This window comes from Candida oxycetoniae, assembly GCF_023343755.2.
Source record: "Candida oxycetoniae strain CBS 10844 chromosome Unknown scaffold5, whole genome shotgun sequence".
In the NCBI taxonomy this organism is placed as follows: Eukaryota; Fungi; Ascomycota; class Pichiomycetes; order Serinales; family Debaryomycetaceae; genus Lodderomyces; species Lodderomyces oxycetoniae.
The window spans coordinates 397,339-416,752 of NW_026055366.1; the positions used below are offsets into that span (position 1 = coordinate 397,339).

Genomic DNA, 19,414 nt, shown 5'->3' on the forward strand with positions numbered 1-19,414 from the left:
GAGAATTAAATAACCACTTTGATAGTCAACTATATGAAGCAAACAGCTCTATAAAATAAAAGTACGCGTCCAGATGATTACTTTTTTCTTTTCGTTTTTGTCCATCTAATTTTTTATTTCTTTTCTTTTTTGTCCATCTGATTTTTTTTTCTTTTCTTATTATTTTCAATAAGAAAAACTCACAAAAAGCGACAAGACTACTAGTGAAATAATCAAGTCTCATTTACAGCCGTTTTATAAACAAAACCATAACGTTTCTTTCATATAATCTATTTTAGTTCCTCAAGGACATCAATGGCATTAAGAGCGTTGAAGGCATGTGATTTATTTTGAAACAACAACAACCAACAGAACTGCGACACTAGCTTCCACTGACAATATCGACACTAGCTTCCACTAACAATATCGACACTAGCTTCCACTGACAATATCGACACTAGCTTCCACTAACAATATCGACACTAGCTTCCACTGACAATATCGACACTAGCTTCCACTAACAATATCGACACTAGCTTCCACTGACAATATCGACACTAGCTTCCACTAACAATATCGACACTAGCTTCCACTGACAATATCGACACTAGCTTCCACTAACAATATCGACACTAGCTTCCACTGACAATATCAACACTAGCTGCCACCGACTCTATCGACACTATCTCGCTCTGCTCGATAGTGGAGCAGCACTGACTGGCATATTGCAACTAGAAATGACAGATGCAACACTATCTCGCTTCGCTCGATAGTGGAGTAAGTTTTTTCTTTCTTCGATAACACTGAGTTAATCCGACATGGTAGCACGCATAAACGGGCTTGGTAGCAGAAGCTAGATGATAAGTCCAATATGAAGTGGTAGCGAGGATATATTTTGCGCTTCTCTTACAATAATATACTATTACATAATAAGCCCCTTCAATTTACGTAATAAATTATGCTATTACCACATTATCTTAGTCATTTCATAAAAAAAAAAAACCAGTTTGTGGCTAGACAGTAATTAGTGCAAATAAAAATGTGGGGCTCATTGCAACTATTCCATATCTATTGAGCTTCCTTTTTCCTACTGCCTTTCCCCTACTGCCTATCCCCTACTGCTCTTCTTTCTTGCTTCCTTTCTACAAACTCCTTATTATTTCTAGTCAAAAGTGTTTCACATAGGTCTTGTGACGTTCTTTCTCAAAACAGATTTTTTTTCTTTCTTTTTCAAGGAAAAACTTTGCATTGTGCATTAGTGGCAAATTGAAAATTTGGTGAAATTTTTTTTTTCTTTTTCAATCTCTTCCTTTAATAAAAGAATATTCATTTATTCTCATCCTTTTATCTTTTCTATTTATAAAAGTAAATCCGCAGAGTAATTTGGACCATTTCTAATCTATTTTCCTTTACATACTACATAATCCACCGCCATCATGGTCTTAGTAAAAGATATTTTGAATCCAAACCCAGAAACTGAAAAGAATACATATAAACTTAAAAAATTAGTACAAGAACCAAACTCATATTTCCTCGATATCAAGTGTCCTGGATGTTTCAATATTGTTACGTTGTTTTCGCATGCTCAAACTGCTGTAAGCTGTGAAAAATGCGATAACTTACTATGTACTCCTACTGGCGGTAAGGCCAGATTAATCGAGGGTTCTTCATTCAGAAGGAAATAGTTTGTCATCCGCTACTGTGTAAAAGATATACTTCCCTTACCCAATAGAAACTAGGTGGCCTGGAGAGTACCTTACTGGACAAGTAATTGACGATGGCAACTGTATATTCCGTTTCTAAGTTTGCTAGAAAAGGGACAAAGTAAATTGGTCTGGTATGCAATTTTGAAATGTTTTTTGTCATGGCATAATTGCATAAAAATATTGAAACCCACTAGGACTTCATTTGTTGTGTCTGGTATTCCAGAAAAGGGATTACTATGTAGTCGCTTCTCAACAAACCGTTATCACCAGTAGAGATGTTTGTTTCTCTGGTGGATAAAATGTATATATTCCAATAAACACATTTAGTCTTTAAATCGAATCAATCAAGTTTTCATTCTTACCTTGTTATTTACAATATATACACTCTCCACCTCCCCTATTTTCCTTCATAAGAATCTGGATCAACATCCATCTTCTTACCAACACTTCTATACTTCTTACTCCTTTCCAACATCGTAGCCATCATTTCAGTAGCCAAAAACCCATCATCAAATTCATTTTCGCTAACACCGCTCTTCTTTTTCCATACCTTCCTCTTTTGTTCTTTTACAAACGTCTTTTTTTGAGTCTTGTATAAGGTATCCAAGTTGGACTTAGCTTCTTTGCTTAATGATTGCTTCTTAATAGCAGTCTTTCTACCTAATGCCCATAAATCACCCAATTGAGCTTTTCTAGCATCATGATATGCCTGTTTTCCAAATGATTTTGGAATTTGCCATTTTTCGTGATTTCCTTCACCAGTGCAAACCGTTAAACTAACATTTTTTTTTAACTTGTCTGGTTGGGATATAATCCTGGGCCAATTATTAATATCATTTTGATTAATTGGTGAATTATCGTCATTACTATATTCTCGAAGATTTTCAATCCTGGAGATGCTTTCAACATCGTTAAGGCTCCTTTGAGCAATGAGATACGAGTAAGAACCGTCTTCTGTATTCTTGCCTCCTGGTCTACCACTTCCACCCAATTTTTGTAATTCTGCACGAGATAATGTACCAATACCATCAAGGGCGCTTTTTTCCCATTTAACTGCCAACTTCTTACCCTTTTTCAATTCTCTTGTATACTCTGGTCTTTCCACAATTTTCGAAAAAGAGCAGAATTTAAGCCTATGTTTGTGAGATGGAATTTTGTAATATTTGGGATCTCCTAATTGTAAGGGGCATTTCCTATGGTGCGGACATGGTGCTAGGATACTTATGTGGTAATCAACTTTATCGTACAACATCTCCTCAACGGGCGTGTTATTATCAAAAGCTACAAAATTTGACTCATCATTTTCTTCTTCAAACTTGAGTTCTTCTTCATTTATCTTGCCAAATTTCTCATCTAGTTCATTTTCCAATTCTTTACCCAATTCTTGGGCCTCTTCAGCATCCAATTTCGCCAACATTTCTTTTTCAAATTCAATATCCTCGTCGCTAATGATGGCATTTTCTTTCTTTAAACGTTGTGGTTTACCAAAAGATCCTTTGATATAAGGACGTGGAATTTTACCCAATTCTAGAGGAAATCTTTCTGGACGAATCATGAATTGTCTTGCCCTTGCAATTGTTTCAAACCCAACGGCGTTACCTCGCTCAACTAATATTAAATGTCCACCAGGAGCAAGCAATCTCAACACCATCCTCAAATTGGCATCAATATCTTTTTGGAAATTATACTCCTTGAATAGTAAAGAGTGATGCACCATTATAAGATCGTACTTTTTGGTCACAGGTATAGTATCTCTCAACTTTGTTCTTATGTTTATCCTTTTGGAATCTATTAAACCAACAAACGAGTCCCCTTCTTCCACAGCCAGCTCCTGGCGAGATTTAGAGTCCTCCTCCTTCTCAGTGCTCTCCTCTAAAGTCTCACCATCCAGAAAGTTTTCGTTCAACTGTCTCGACAACAAAATCTTAGCTCTCTTTTTCATCTCATTATTTTTTCTCCCCACAATATATGCGCTTTTCTCCTTTGGAACCCATTCGTCACCCATTACTTCATTCAACGCAACCATCCCCGTAGCTGGACCAAAACCTATATCCAAAACTCGCTGCGGCTTGAAATTTGATTCCCCAACTCTCTTTTGCAACTCCATTATGACTTGTCTCATATGACTATAATCTTGTAGAAACAAGGCTGCAATATGTGCATTACACTCCAAACTAGTCAGTGGGATTTGTTCCATATGGCTCTTTTGCAAGTTTTTATAAATATCAACAACTTTTTCTCTCAATTTCGACGGAACAGTTGAAATCAAAATATTGTTTTGAATAGTCTTTGCTATTCGATTTGGCAAAACTGTAATTGAATGATCGGCTCGTCCAGCAAGCGTACTCTCGTCTAACCTAGCCTCAGCTGCATTTTGCCCCTTAATAAAAGAACCATCCGGGTTTCTAAAGGGAGATCTATCAACAAACTTTTCCGACTCATCAAGCTTCTTGACTTGTTCAGGGGATATATATTTCTTAACAATATCCTTACTCGACCGATTTTCTTCCAAAAGAAAGTCAAATTCAAAATTTCCGTCATTTGGTTTACTAGACAAGTGAGGAGCGGAAAAAAATCTCCGCGATAGTATAGGTATGATCTTGTCCCGTAGTAAAAGAGCCCTTTTGAACATCAGATCCAGCTGCAAACTAACCTTGAAATGAGATGAGATGAGATGAGATGAGATGAGATGAGATGAAAAAATTGAAATCAGTATTTGTTATATATTTTTTCTCTTGATTCTCGTTCTACAAATCAACGTTGATTGAAAAAAAAAACCAACTCACTAGATGAAAGAAGGGTTATATACCTTGAGCAAGAAAGTTATTACATATTCATTTTCTGTACCAGCAGCAGTTTTATTCTAGTAGATTATGATTAAACCAGTTTTGCTTGTAAGCAATGTTTGTTGTTGCACGGTTGGTGCTGCATTAGTGTCATTTAATTCAAAAAGACCCATTAGCAATGAATCGAAACGTAAATTTTACGAGGATGACACTCAAGTTGTGCCGGTACCAGGTACGGTAGTAGCTGCACCAGCATCCGAAATCGAATCATTAGGCCAGAATAGAATGATAGATGGGATATCTGTGCGCTCTACCGAGGCCACCGAGGAATTTTTCAAAACAATCAGATCTCGTTTTACTTCTGCGTTGAATGGTTTCAACAATTGGCTAAATCACAAGTATACAAAGTTCAACGAAACAGAGAGGTATGTGACAAATACAGTGAGCAGCTTACATTACAGAAAGGAAGACATCTTACCCAATGGGATATACGTGATAATTGCAATTTTATCAGGTACAATTGCTGCTAGACCTCGTGGACTAATCTCGAGAATAACCTTCCCGACAGTAGCCGGTCTCGTTGCTTTTAAGTATTTCTTACCAGTTACCTTTGACAACACTCGAGAATTTGTTTGGCTTGTTGAGCAAAGAAGCGTTCCTCAAGTTGCTCAGCAACAGGAAAACGCTTATCACAGCGCAATTGGTTTAGCCAAATCTATTGAAGAAGGTGCTAACCATGGCGTCGAGCGCATCGAAAGGGGTGCGCATTCGTTAAAGCAATCAATTGCAGAGATAACCGGTTTAAACATTGATGAAGAAGTGTCAAAGAAAAAATAGATATACAACGTCACTATCGAACGTCACTATCGAGCGAAGCGAGATAGTGGAGCAACACTAGCTGCCACCGACACTCAACCTTCTCTAATACTAATGTTAAAGTTGTGTGTTGATTACCAATACGAAATTACTCTTGAATCTATTCATCTACTTTTGTATATAACTATATGCGACAGTGCAAATTCGACAATAAAAAATGCGACAGTGTAAATTCGACAATAAAAAACACGACAGTGCAAATGCGACAGTGCAAATGCCACAATGCAAATGCGACAGTGCAAATGCCACAATGCAAATGCGACAATGCAAATGCGACAATCTTATAGTTAAAAATTGACCCTCTCTCTTTTTGTGTTGGCTGCGAAAAACAAATCTTAAGTAGCTCTATATATTTTTTTTTTTGTGTGCTTGATTAGCATAACACCAGGACAGGAGTATCAAAACCTTTTCACTGAACAACACTGTCAAGACAGTTAAGACAGTTAAGACAACCAAGGAGGGGGGAAATGATGAATGAGAAACGACCAGGTACTGCTTTGCAAAGGGTTTTTGGAAAATTTGCTTCGTTCTCAGGATTTGGCACCAGCAATGCTTCACAGCTGCCCAATGAAAATGCAGTAACAGATGAAAATTCAGCAAAGTTGGCAAGGTCTTCTTCGCATAAGATTCACCATAGAATCAACAAGATAATTAAAATGAACAGCAAGACCAAGAAATTAGAACAAGAACTACTAAGTGATATAAGTCTTTGGGTAGACACAATACCGAATCAAGAATGCTCACAAATTATTAAAGACTTTAACCTGTTATTCTCAACCCAAACACATACAAATCTCCAGTTAAATGAGAAATTGGATAAAATCAAATTGAGTTTATCGTTTGTCAATGAACGTGAAAAGAAACAAAAGGAACTTCTCATTGCCAAATTCAAGTTAGAAAAACAATTGAAAGACAGCAAGACAAAGTTTGGTCCAAAAGCATCCTCTACAATTCTCATAAACGAAAAGCTAGAAGAAGTAGAGTGCAGCTTGCAAGTGGTGGAACAGCAGTTTGTTAGATCTATCTCCAATGATCTCAGAGAGAGCTTAATTGACTATATATACACGTTGAACTCCACATCTCGAAAGATGTGCGAGGTTAGTGAAGATTTTATAGAATGTTTGAACGGACTAGAACAAGGCAATATAGTCAATGGCATTAGTAACATTCTTGGTGATAATGAAATAGCCAGGGTGTCTCCTACAAAATACTCAAAAATGGCAGCAGCAGCAGCAAATAAACGGAAATACACTAATCCATACACAGATGCTGATCCGATAAAACTAAGAAATTATGATTTACCAACACCCCAATCAATGTGTGCTGAGTGCAAAAAATTGACACCATGTATTCATACTGATGGTTCTAGTCAGACCCAACATCGTCTGCAGCAGAATCAGCAACAGCAGCATCAGCAACAACAACAGCAACAGCAGCAACAACAACAACATCAACAACATCATCAACATCAACAACAACAACAACAGCCGCAACAGCAACAGCAGCATAATTCAAACTCTACACAGCCATTGCGCCCACATGCACCTCAGCCTCAGCAAGTAACAATGTCCAGACTGCTACCACATGAACAACAGGACACAACTCGCAAACAATCAATGGCTAGAGAATACCATCAAAATACTGAGGAAAATCCTTATGGCGAAGAAATATATCGCCTGGAACAATTTAGAGAAGTATCGCTCTTCAGTGACCATTGGAATTAAAAATATCACTTCTCCCCTCTCCATTTTCAAAAATCTATCAGCAGTTATTCTTTAATATCTATAAAATTTCTGTAAGCAAAAGTTAATCTATTCACGAGCATTACCATTCTTAAAAAACTTCTTTCCTACTTCGTATGATGATATCATAATAGCGCAAGCCGGAGCAATTTTCATAACTCGAGGTCCAAAACCAGCATACAATGCTCCAATTCCTTCTTGTTTATAAATGTTAGCTAACGACTTAAACATATTAGTCTTGCGATGGGCAATCTTACCTAAGTCATCGTCCATAGTTATCTGCAACCTTGTCTTACCTACGTCAAAGGGGTTGGTGAAAAATGCTGCAATCACACCAGATATGGACCCAGATAAAAATGAGGTTGCAAAAACTTTCCAATCATCTGACCCACCAGTTTCAGTGTTGTTGAAATCCGCATTCAACATGTTAGCAAATTTGCTTTTAAAAAACTCGTAAGAGGACCAATAAATTCCTGAAAACGGAACATCTCTACAAAGTGTTATCCCCAAACCCTTAAATAGCGTAGCTATACCATCTCTCTTAACCAAACTGAAGGAGTCTTTCAAAAGATGATGCATGACCTTTGAGGAGTTTCTTGAATCCGCAGGAATCGACTGTAATTTAGTCTTGATTAATTCGGCAGGCGCAACGAATGTGGCCGACATGCATCTTGCCAATGCACCACATAGTAATGGATTGAATGAGTAGTTGCCAAAGGGAGAATGGTCTCGAATATACTCATACCCGGTGAAATATATTATATTAGAAGGTATAGCCATTAGCAAAGTAAGGGACAAACCACGCCATAATGTGCGTACACCTTCATGCTTACTTACAGTGGCAAAACCTTGAAAAGTTGAAGTAATCCGCATACAGTTTTCAGTACCGGGATTGCAGTAGTTATTGTGGACCCAAAACAACTCCGGTGTCGATGAAGACAAGGATGACCTTGCCGACGAAAGTGATGATATACTCGAGCTGGGGGAATTCTGAGCAAATACATTCTGACAACATTGGTCACCTTGCGGTAGTATCCCTTGTTGCTGTATTCTTATTCTTATTACATCAAAGGGCGTTACTACTAATGATGTTATTAGACTCCCCGAACACGCACTGATCATTCGTTGTGTCACTGATATTTTCTCCCCGCTATAAGCCATTTTCAGATCTTTAGGTTGAGATCTCGTTGCTGTGGCTGTAGCTGTTGTGTTGGTGGAAATTCCAAGTCGATGACTTTGAAAGTTCAAGTCTCTCGTTTCTTCTATAATCTCTGTTATATCTGATGATAGTGACATAAAGGGAGAAGAAAAAAAAGGGTCCGATCCAATGCCAGAGTCTTTTTGATAAATGTGAGTCTTGGAACTGGAAACTCAAGATACGAAAATCACAATTAAAACAGTGTGTCCTTTTCTTATATATACTTTTTTCTATTTATTTGGAACAGGTCTCTTATATCTCCATTCCACAGACCTTGGCGACGGGACGGATTTACTTCTAATTTTTCACGATGCCTTGTTTTTTCTTCTGCGGCGTTTTGACACCCTGAAAAATTTCGTCAAAGATTCTAGAAGAAGAGTATAGAAGGGGTACTGCACTATCGAGCAGAACGAGATTGTGCTGTAATAAGCTACAAAGTGTTGCTCCACTATATTGCTCTGCTCGATAGTGAGGAGTATAGCAAGAGTGTATCAAGAGTATAGCAAGAGTAATAAGCTACAAAGTGTCGGCGGCAGCTACAAAGTGTCGGTGGCAGCTACAAAGTGTTGCTCCACTATCTCGCTCTGTTCTATAGTGTCGGTGGCAGCTACAAAGTGTTCCTCCACAATCTCGCTCTGCTCGATAGTGTCGGAGAATTGTGCGAAAATGTCAATATTCTACTACCACATCTGTACAGTTATAAATGCTAATATTGGCATCTTGAGTGTAATTGGTAGCAAGCATCATTCTATGTGGGTGGAATGCGCAATTTGATAGGTAGTTTATTCCTCGTCTCGAAGTCAAATACTTGCTATCAAAGATAGAATTCCTCAAGTGGGTGAGCTCATCGCCCGCAGTTGACCAAACATCGACTAGTTTGGAGCCCGTTGCTAATATGGGTGCATGTTCGTGAATATCCATGCACCTGATTTGTCTATCAGGCGTAGTAAAGGTCAAAACTGGATCGTTTAACCTAATATCCCATAGATTGACGTATCCGTCTGAAGAGCCACTAGCAAGTTCTCTAAATCCGCCTCTTTGCATGTGAACATTACGTATCGAGCCGTAACCTATTAATTGTTCAGCTTGACCACCTGGTTGCCTGGGCAGCTTCCATATCTTGACCATAGACTCCCTCGCGTCTAACCGTCTATCATATACTCGGATGCTGCCATCATCAAATCCCGCAATAAAGATATTACCTGCAACCTGGTCCGATGTCAATGCTGTGATTGAAGAAGATGACCTTGCTGGTATATCCAGTACACACAATTCACGTGGAGCATCCCAGATTCTAATCACTTTGACATCACCACTTACAAGTAAAGAGCCTCTTGATTGCTGCCATTCAGAAACCAAACCAGAACTCTTAGCTGTGAGTAACAAATCAGTCAACGCACGCCAGCCTGTTGCCAATTCAATCTTGTCCAAATCATAATAATTGCTTCCAGGGACGCCTAGGTTGGAGCAATTGCCATTAGTACCATTTTCTTCATCTTCATCATCTTCGTGGTCATTTTCATTGGTGTGGAAATTCTTGTAAATCTTAATAACCCCATCGGACGACCCAGTCAATAAAAGTGGAAGGTCATCTTCATTCAAAAATTTTATATCAGTAATTTTTGTTCCAAATGGGTTACCATTGGAAAACTTCTTGACTACTTTACATGCCTCCCAGTCCCAGACTGTGAGATTATCTTTTTCGTCACTGGCTACTAAGATCTTTTCAAATTGAGTGAACTTAAAGCACTTAGGTTGCGACCCGTTATTCAAAACTTTGACATCCTTGTCCCATTCTCCGCGCAACGCCATTTCCTTAAGTGGCTGCGTTTCCTGTATAATGGCCTCGTTCCTGTTCCTTCTCCATAATCTCTTGATATACTCTTTCGAGCCTGGCTCATCTACTTCATTTTTGGACATCTGGGGCTCTTGGAAATATTCACAACTATATTCAAAAAATCCAGATTCATCAGGTATAGCTGGAGGCTCAGAAAAGTCTCGCTCTTTGAAAAATACAGATTTTGGTATATACTCGGCCGCATAACTGGTTTGCATTGGTCCAGAATGTAATATCCGAGTAAAGCTTTTTATGTCAGTATCATCACTTATTTGGAGACTTTTAAAAAGCTTTGATATTGAAAAATTCTTTATCTTGGAAGTAATTGACTCAGCATCCAAAAAAGAATTGCTATCAGATTGTTGTCCATTTACAGAAGCAGCTCTCGCTGTGGTTAACAGAGTACCATCTATGCGCAAGTTATTTTTTCTATTGATCACCGAAGCGCTCGAGGCCTGTCTCTTTTCTCCTCCCAAAGGTTTCTTTACCACAGGCCGTCCGGGTCGAAAGCTGTCACTAATATTAGTAGCTGATTTGCTTAGTAGGAAGCTTTGCATATCCTTCACGAGCGGCGCCAACTCACTCTCATTCAACTTGAACATAACAAAGTCAATCAATATCTCGGCTAGTTGCTTGACTTCACAATGAGGATCCTCCGAAAGAATAAGCAACGCTTTCCAAATTGAACTGAATATAGATCCATATGTAGGAGAACGTTTCCTAAAATCATTGAGAAAATTGGGATCATCCAAAAGCACAATCTCCTCTTCAAGCTGACTAAATGCAACAATTATAAAAAATCTAGAATATGTTTGAATGAATTTATTGATAAAAGTGATCAATTCCTTGCGCACCATGGGAGAACCATCGCCCAATAATCCCAACATTACATTTGCAATCTTCAAGTCTTGCTGCCTCATTTCATCCTTTCTTGCCTCTACAGTACCGCCATTTGCTTGTACATGCAGTGATAGCAGTTGCTGCTGAAAGGAACTCTGATTTGTACCATCAGAAAGGAATTTTGTTAATGCCACTATTATTGAAGTTCTCACCTCGGAGATAGGATCGTTTATGAATCCCATTAACTCATTTATATAACCATCCTTATAGGCTACCCATTTGCCATCTGGATACTTGTTCCACAATTGCGATAACAATAAGCTACACCACTGGCGTAACAAAGGGTTTTCACTAGTCAGAATGTACTTGATGCAATTGCTCACAATTTCAGTCGAGAAGCAAAGTCTTTGACCGTTCTTGAAATCTTTTATAAATAACGTCAAAATAAAAGCACTCATGGCCTTGTGGTCGTCATTGATAAGCATAGGACTTGAACCGCTCGCATGACTCCCAGTAGCAGTACCACCAGCACCACCATTGGCAGCACCGCCAGCACCAAGTGATCCCTGATTGGACGATGAAGAATTTAAAATCATGTAAAAGTAATTGTACCCTTTTTCCTTGCAAAGCTCTTGTTGTGTTCCTTTGTAATCAATTGCCATGATTCTTGCCCATATAAATATCAAAACAGGTTTTAGTTCTTGAGCTGGGCTTTGTAGGAGCTTTAGCACATAGGGAAAAATGCCAATAGATAACGAAAGATAAACGCCCCAGGGACCCAAATCTAGAAACTTTGATAGCAAAATGAGTGCTCTTAATCTGTGAACTTGAGATAAAAGTACCTGCAAAACAATGGGCAACTGCTCCGGAGGTTCTTTAGTCGAAGGCCCAGCATATTTTAGCCAAATTTCAAAAGCTGTAAGTTGTTGTTCAAAAAACGTTGAATGCTGATAATTACCAATGTTTTGTGAAGTTTGCACAATCGATGAAGAAACTGTTGGGGTACCGGTATTTACAGATCCGTTTGAAGTAGTGGTGGTACCATTAGTTAGAGCTTGTTGCTGATGTTGCTGATGGTGGTTATGATTATGATGCTGCTGCTGCTGTTGATGTAGTTGTTGTTGTTGTTGTTGCTGCTGCTGATGTAGTTGTGGTTGTTGTTGATGATGTTGTTGTTGCAGCAGCAGAATTTGTAATGAGGTGGTTTGAACAGCTGCCGCAACAGCATTTTCTTCTTGAGCCGTTTTAAGAAGTTGAGAAAGTACTTGATCAATTGCCAAATCCCAGGAGTCCCACATTGCATGAAATTTCACTGCATCTGGTAAAGGAGGGTCACTAATTGGATTACAATTCAAATGCGGCATTATTCTCTTTGCAAGTAAGAAATTTCGAAATAATGCTGCAACCATTAAATCTTGACGGAATAAGCGCTTGAAGATTGGTCTCGACAAGGATGTCCATGCAATGGTATCTGTAATGGCTGTAAAAATCCAGTTCAATTCTCCCAAAGGGGTTCTTCTATCGGTCAACTTTCCTGGTATAATTACGTGCCCCACCAGGTTCCGAGGTAGCGAGTCATAGTAATTCTTTTTTAGCGAGCTCTGCATTATGAACCATTTCACACTGATATCGATTGGGCAAGTCAAACAACAAGTGAATAAGTCAGCTGGTAAATCTGGGCTCATTGGTAATAGCTCATTGCTTTTACATGCAGCTAACTGTATGCAGTCCAAATAAGCTGAAGTAGGGGATGGGGCACTTGTGTCATGGTTTCCTTCGTTATCATCGTCTATTCGCTTCTGAACAAATTTCTTAAAGTTGTGCACTATATTTCCAGCGCTGCTACAGTCATAAACAAAAATGACAGGTGCTCCAAGCCATGTCTGCAAGTCATACAAGGATATTGGGATATACTGGGTGTAACCTCGATTGAAAACCCATATTTCCCCACTTAAAGTAGGTTGAGGAACCCCATGACCATTGTAATGGAAAAGTATTCGTTCATCTTTAGCATTTCTTCGTAGTGTATTACAAAACCTCTTTACATCCTCGACACAAGGGTCCAACGATTGCTTATATCTGGTTCTTAAGGATAATGTCTCGTATTGCGTTTGTAAATTTTTACCGATATTTTCAATTGCCTTCTTTGTATCTGTGAAAGTAGTTGGATCACACCACGCTTCGAATTTTGCACAGGGATATGTTTTCATTACATCTGGAGGATCGACTCCCAAATTCAAGCAGAGAACAAGAACCGCGCTAATTGTTTTCTGACGTTCCTTCATGACCTTCCAATCGTATATCGGCTGATAATTTTTGAAAAGCTTGGGACTAGCCTTCATCTCCTCTGTAAGCGGGTTCCCATTGGTGATGTTACGCTTATCATCAAAGTATAGGTAAAAAATGTTGGCCAATGAGCTCAAGAACTTCTCAGAGTTGTAGTCGTCATCAAATCCGTGTCTCATTTTGTCATTCAAGGGATAATTCGGTCGTTTATTATCGATGCTTATTTGTGGTGTAAATAAAGTGTGAGATGTAACTGTCATTTTGAACCACTAATGGAGGGTTGTTTTTTTTTGCCTCAACACTGCAAGAGCCCCGTTGTCTTTTTTTTGTCAGTTCCCTTTGCTACCCGTTTCTTTCTATGGCTTCCTCTTCTCTCTGTCAATGTTTGAAATATAGTGCTTTTGAATGAAGGTCAAGTTGATTGGAAAAGTATTGAAATATTGAAAATATAATTTTTCAACTGACTATGAAATTTTGATTTGTGCTACCAAAAAGAAACGAAGGAAGAGAAGAATAGAAGAATAGAAGAATAGAAGGAAGAGAAGGAAGAGAAGGAAGAGAAGGAAGAGAAGAAGAGAAGGAAGAGAAATGGGATAGAAAAGGAAGAGAAGAATAGAAGAATAGAAGGAAGAGAAGAAGAGAAGGAAGAGAAATGGGATAGAAATGAGATAGAAAAGGAATAGAAAAGGAAAAGATGGGAAAGATGGGAAGAGATTGGGAAAAGATGGAAAAGAGGTTGAGAGGTTGAGAGGTTGAGAGGTTGAGAGGTTGGGGAAGAATGAGTATAAGCGGAATTTGCTTTGTAAAGTCTCTGTCCTCTATCACTGCTGTTTCAGAGTTACTTCTGCCATCTCCGTATTACGATGTACCTAAATAAAAGAAATAAAAAAGTTTATTTGGAACAAAAGAAATCAGTAAGCAAAAAAGTTTTATCAGTAAACCAAAAAATAGGTATTGAGAGTACTGCATTAAAACCGAAATATCTGTATATAGGAGCCGAAGGCGACTTCGGCTCCTCTAGTCAAAGGATATTAAATAGCAGAGACTAGAGGAGCCAAAGGCGAAGGATATTAAATAGAAGAAAGTAATAAATCAGAGTAATAAAGCAGAGTAATAGAGCTTTCGAAAGAAATAGTGGCTCTTGTGGTTGTTCTTGAGTTACAATTCTACCTGTATCAGTAATCGACTCTCAAGTAGTATCGTTTTGTAACCTCCTTGTCATCTAGGAAAAGTATAAAAAAAAATACATCATAGAGGCTTTCAATGCGACATACTTAATACTTTTGGCAAGACATTATTTAAGTAACTCTCACGCAATAGAAGGTAGTAAAAGGCAGTAGAAGGCAGTAGATCAATGTACATTGATCGTTGTTGTCTATCCTTGTCGTCTTGTTGTCTTGTCATCTTGTTGTCTTGTTGTCTTGTTGTCTTGTCGTCTTGTTGTCTTGTCATCTTGTCGTCTTGTTGTCTTGTCATCTTGTCTGTCATTATCGTCTTGTCTATTCTTTTTGTCTTGTCAATTGGCCTTCCCCATTATCCTGTCATGCTTCTCCATATCGCACTTAACAATGCTTGGGTAAGATAAGCGCGCGCGATTGGTAGCGTTTTGAATGCGCTAAAACAAAAAGGGAGCTTAGATAGCGCTCATAGATAAGGGCGGTATTATTGCACTATTGCACATAGAGAATGCTACTCTCTCCTTTTTTTGATTTATAGAGCATTGATTGACTTTGAAGATCTCTCAATACTTTTTCTTTCTTTTTTAATTGGCTTTCAATAGGAAACACTTGCACACGGGTTTGAGTAATTGCCAAAAAAAAAAAAAAGAGGATGATTTCAAACGAACGTGTGGTTGTGTTCCAAGATGGAGACTCGGTTGATATTAGAAGGTCATCAACTAAGAATCAAGATAGGGCACCTTTGTTGAATAATTTCTATTTTAGGAATAACCATTTATCAAAACAGCATGCGGCGATTAAGTATCACAATGGCAGGTTTTCAATATGGGATACCTCAACTTTTGGAACTATTGTTAATGACCAGGTTATCACCAAGGAGTACCCTTACCCCTTACAGAATGGAGATAAATTGGCATTCATCATATCACAGCCCTCGCTGCTTATCAAGCGCGTGTTGAAAGATAACTCGGGTCACAAAAGCATCTCTCTTGAATGCTTTGGAAATCCAGAATTGGGTATGCAATTTGAGGTGGACATTGAAAATAACGTTTTGAAGCTAATTCCAATCGACAAAAGCGCAAGTCCAACTAATAACTCAATGACAGTGTCCCGCGAAGAACAAGAAGAGAAAAAGAGTAACGAAGAAGAACAGGAGGAGAAAGAGGAGGAGGAAGAAGAAGAGGAGGAAGAAGAAGAGGAGGAAGAGGAGGAGGAAGAAGAAGAGGAGGAAGAGGAGGAGGAAGAGGAAGAAGAGATGGTCACTATTGATGAATTGGGTGACATTGCTTCAACAGATGATCTGATCAATTCTTGTTGTCCGGAGATGGAGGCTAGTGAAATATTGAGTATCAACATTAGTGACAACGACGAAGAAAGCTTTGGGTTTGTCGATGAGACCTTGTGGTCAGATTCTGAAAATAATGACCTTATTCGTCATCTGCCTCACGAAGAAACCCCAAGCGAAGACGAGGCGAACAGTTCCAATGAGGCTAACAGTTCCGATGAGGTTAACAGTTCCGATGAGGCCAACAGTTCCGATGAGGCCAACAGTTCCAATGAGGCTAACAGTTCCAATGAGGCTAACAGTTCCAATGAGGCTAACAGTTCCGATGAGGCTCCCAGTGAGTACAATTTGCATACACATCACACTATCCCTTGGTGCAGCAGCGAAGACGATAACAATTCAGTCCTTGCCAATGAAGATACTAGGAAGCAGCAGCAAACCAAAGATATTGACTCAGAATGCGAATGTGAACACGAGCTCTCAGCTCACTGGAGCTCCTCTCAAGCCGAAGATGACTCCCTTTCGTCAGATGCTTCAGACTCAAGTTTCACTGCTACTACCCCAGTAAAAAGAAAGAGAAATACATTTACATCAAGCAAATTCATTGGAGAAGATACCGATGACGACCAATCAGATACAGCAAACCCCGTCTCTTCTGTGTTGTACCTTGATTCTGAATACGAGATTGTAAGGTGCCACATTGAATCTCCTATTAGGACTCCCAGTTCCAAAAAGAGATCTTATGCCGATATACATGCAGAAAAGGTCTACTATAAAAATTCTAATTCGGAACGAACAGAAGCTGATTATGATAAACAACATATCAATGATAATAGTACAATGGATGATATAAAGCCACCACCACTTAAGAAGGCAAATACAGAAAAATCCAAGCTTGATACGGTCTTGAAAGAGGTGGGAAAAGGGCTATTCTACGTTTGCGCCACAGTCACGGCACTTGGAATTTATGGCTCACATATTTCTTCAAAAGATGATACTTGAAGAGGAGTATTGGCGGCGACCGTTGACGTCTTCGTTTTGTGGGATTCAAAAGCAGTGGTTTATTTGATTAGCGGGTTCTTTTTTTTTTTTTTTTTTTTTGCTTTGACATGTTATTTTTTAATTCTTACTATCTATTTCTGCTTGTTTTCTTCTACTTTTCTTTATGTAGGTATATAGTTATATTTGTTATCACGAACTCGTCTTTATTATTCTCGAGTCATTAACTTTGTACGTTTTTCTTTTTATAAGCTCTTTTCTTCTTTGGTTCCAGTGGTTGTGTAGTTGAAGGAGTCACCTTTTGGTTTAAGTTAATATGTTTGCCTGCTGATGAGTCAGGATTGAGAGCCATCTGCTGCTGCTGCTGTTGTTGTTGTTGTTGTGGAGAAAGAATCGAGTTCCCAGTAGGCTGTGCATTTGGAGGAATATTTCCACTAGCACCAAACATAGCAGCGGACTTTTGCTGTTGCAACTTTTGTTTCTGCTGAAAAATTTGAAACTGCTTAAGTCTTTGAAAGTAAAGAGGAAACTTTTGCAATAATTGTTGTTGTAAGACCTTGACTTGCTGTAATGCTTGCTGCTTGTGTTGTGGCGTCAAATGCTGACCGTTGGGCGCTACACCTGTCTGGCCCATCATAGCCAAAGCGCTCATCTTCTGTTGAATTTGCTTGTACATTTGCTGTTCTTCTGGTGATAATGAGTTTTGGAAAATTTGTTGATGTTGCTGCTGCTGTAAAGTTAAGTTGGACTGTTGTTGCGTTTGTAATTGTTGTCGTTGTTGTTGTTGTTGTTGTTGTTGTTGTTGTTGTTGTTGCTGTTGTTGTTGTTGTTGCTGTTGCTGTTGCTGTGTTTGAAGTTGTTGCTGTTGCTGTTGTTGCGCTTGTAGTTGCAATTGCACTTGCTGTTGTTGGTCCAAGTTGTTTCCTTGATTCTGGTACATCTGTTGTGTAGGTTGCAAAGGACCTTGTCCCATACCTAAGCTGGGAGTGTTTGGTGTTGAAATCTGGTTCAATCTTGCCTTGGTCATTGCTACAGGTACGCCTTGATTACCCATCATCGGGGTATTATTAGCAGAAGGGAGTTGTGAGCTCGAGCTCGATACTGTTATTCCATTGTTGAAATGAGGAGATTGTGCCTGCACAGTCGGGTTTTGTAAAGCGGGATGGCTTTGAGCTTGCTTTTTGGTCTCTTTCTTTGCACGCTTGGTGGCTGGCACTTGAACTTGCGATGTAGGCGACGCTTGCCTTTTCACCTGTGTTTGCTGGGAAGCAGCATCGTTGAGGTTTGGTATACTGGCTTGCAACGACTGTTCTGGTTTTACTGCAGTGGTTGGTGCAATTACCTCATTTTGCACTGCAGATGCTTGTGCATGAATTTTTGCCTCCTGTTGTGTCTTTTCTGCTTCTCGCTTTTTTCGAATCTCTTCAATTAACCTCAATCTCATAAACTGACCAGTAGCCCTAACATGATTCAGAGTCACAGCAACTTGGGCTGTTGTTGCTGTTGTTGCTGTTGTTGCTGATCCTGCTGCTGCTATTGTTGTTGCTGTTGTACCAGTGGTAGCTCCGCCTCCTCCTGGTGCTTTATCATTTTTCTTGTTTTTACTTTCAATACCAACAGAGTTTTCTTTGCTAGTTGATTTGGTGGAAGGAGTTTGTGTTGTAGACTGAGCGGTTGAGGTGCTTGGGATCGAGGATGGAACTACAACCACCAACTTTTTATCTTGAGACTCGTCGACTCGTCTATTCTTGTCAGAGAGTAAAAGCATCAACTCCTCATACTCTGAAGATTTGTGTAAAACCATTTCGTCCTGATGAATCTTTCGAATAGGCACATTAGTGGGGGGTCTATGCACGTATGGCACCGCTTCATCTCGATATTTATGGTCCACAGTATCAGCTTTGCCAGAAGACTCATAGTACTCATCATTAGTATCGGGCTTCAAGTGCTCATACTGGTAAGGATTTACCTTAACAGACAAATCCAATTTTCTATTGGTTAAAGTCAAGATTTCTGACTCCATCTGCAATGACAAGGCATCGGTGAATTTTGTTAAGGCCGAATCCGTGTGGTAAAGTAAATCGTAGTATATAGAAAGCGGCGTTGGCTTGAGTAAAGTACGATACGTTCTAGGTTTGGACACAATAACAGGTTCGTTCTTGACATTTTTGACAGGCGAATTCCCCCTATTCATGAAAGCAGCCGTTTTCACCATATTTCTGTGATCATACACTTGTAGAATCAAACACCCGTCATATGATTTGATTAAAAAATCTTTCAACAACTCACTCATCTCAACAGGAACTTCTTCCCTTAGAACGTGATTCATAAAATTCTTCATCATTGGTGAATTCTTCGGTATTATCTGTGAGTCCTGTGAGTTGTTGAACCTGTAGTGGTTCTCAAAAATATGCAAGCTTAACGATGCTGGATATTTCGCATACTTTCTTAAGATTTCTTCCGAGGTTGAAGCAAAATGATAAGTTTTCAAATTAATTTTCTGCTTCAACTGTTGCACCGTCAATTGCTGCTGTTGCTGCTGTTGAGTTTGGTATGTGTGCTGTTGGAAGGTATTTGGTTTAGATGTTTGCATATATAATGGGTTTAGTTTCTCTGATAGTCACTGGTGAGGAAATACTGTTTGCGGTTCCTAATTCTAAAACTTTTTCTTTGGACAAACTGAATACTGTTTGAGTTTCAAC

At 39.0% G+C, this 19,414-nt stretch overlaps 9 protein-coding genes across 9 annotated transcripts; 4 read left to right on the plus strand and 5 right to left on the minus strand. All coding sequences in view use genetic code 12, as the record gives it.

Annotated features, from left to right (window-relative positions):
* Positions 1–1,415: 1,415 nt before the first annotated feature.
* RPS27A (40S ribosomal protein eS27) lies at positions 1,416–1,664 on the plus strand (the record flags this gene model as incomplete). The annotated part of the gene is made up of 1 exon (XM_049326852.1): positions 1,416–1,664. One exon carries the CDS (start codon positions 1,416–1,418, stop codon positions 1,662–1,664), a length of 249 nt encoding a protein of 82 aa, XP_049182160.1.
* Positions 1,665–2,082: 418 nt separating this feature from the next.
* Positions 2,083–4,317, minus strand: RSM22 (mitochondrial 37S ribosomal protein RSM22; the record flags this gene model as incomplete). The annotated part of the gene is made up of 1 exon (XM_049326853.1): positions 2,083–4,317. One exon carries the CDS (start codon positions 4,315–4,317, stop codon positions 2,083–2,085), a length of 2,235 nt encoding a protein of 744 aa, XP_049182161.1.
* Positions 4,318–4,558: 241 nt separating this feature from the next.
* KGF56_000898 (uncharacterized protein) lies at positions 4,559–5,308 on the plus strand (the record flags this gene model as incomplete). Its single annotated transcript, XM_049326854.1, has 1 exon — positions 4,559–5,308. The coding sequence occupies one exon, from the start codon at positions 4,559–4,561 to the stop codon at positions 5,306–5,308; it is 750 nt and encodes a 249-aa protein (XP_049182162.1).
* Positions 5,309–5,817: 509 nt separating this feature from the next.
* KGF56_000899 (uncharacterized protein) lies at positions 5,818–7,071 on the plus strand (the record flags this gene model as incomplete). The annotated part of the gene is made up of 1 exon (XM_049326855.1): positions 5,818–7,071. The coding sequence occupies one exon, from the start codon at positions 5,818–5,820 to the stop codon at positions 7,069–7,071; it is 1,254 nt and encodes a 417-aa protein (XP_049182163.1).
* An 87-nt stretch (positions 7,072–7,158) lies between these two features.
* MTM1 (Mtm1p) lies at positions 7,159–8,385 on the minus strand (the record flags this gene model as incomplete). The annotated part of the gene is made up of 1 exon (XM_049326858.1): positions 7,159–8,385. One exon carries the CDS (start codon positions 8,383–8,385, stop codon positions 7,159–7,161), a length of 1,227 nt encoding a protein of 408 aa, XP_049182164.1.
* Positions 8,386–8,956: 571 nt separating this feature from the next.
* Positions 8,957–13,510, minus strand: KOG1 (ubiquitin-binding TORC1 subunit; the record flags this gene model as incomplete). The annotated part of the gene is made up of 1 exon (XM_049326859.1): positions 8,957–13,510. One exon carries the CDS (start codon positions 13,508–13,510, stop codon positions 8,957–8,959), a length of 4,554 nt encoding a protein of 1,517 aa, XP_049182165.1.
* Positions 13,511–14,510: 1,000 nt separating this feature from the next.
* Positions 14,511–14,738, minus strand: KGF56_000902 (uncharacterized protein; the record flags this gene model as incomplete). Its single annotated transcript, XM_049326860.1, has 1 exon — positions 14,511–14,738. One exon carries the CDS (start codon positions 14,736–14,738, stop codon positions 14,511–14,513), a length of 228 nt encoding a protein of 75 aa, XP_049182166.1.
* A 342-nt stretch (positions 14,739–15,080) lies between these two features.
* KGF56_000903 (uncharacterized protein) lies at positions 15,081–16,715 on the plus strand (the record flags this gene model as incomplete). The annotated part of the gene is made up of 1 exon (XM_049326861.1): positions 15,081–16,715. The coding sequence occupies one exon, from the start codon at positions 15,081–15,083 to the stop codon at positions 16,713–16,715; it is 1,635 nt and encodes a 544-aa protein (XP_049182167.1).
* A 220-nt stretch (positions 16,716–16,935) lies between these two features.
* Positions 16,936–19,305, minus strand: SPT20 (Spt20p; the record flags this gene model as incomplete). The annotated part of the gene is made up of 1 exon (XM_049326862.1): positions 16,936–19,305. The coding sequence occupies one exon, from the start codon at positions 19,303–19,305 to the stop codon at positions 16,936–16,938; it is 2,370 nt and encodes a 789-aa protein (XP_049182168.1).
* Between the last annotated feature and the right edge of the window lie 109 nt (positions 19,306–19,414).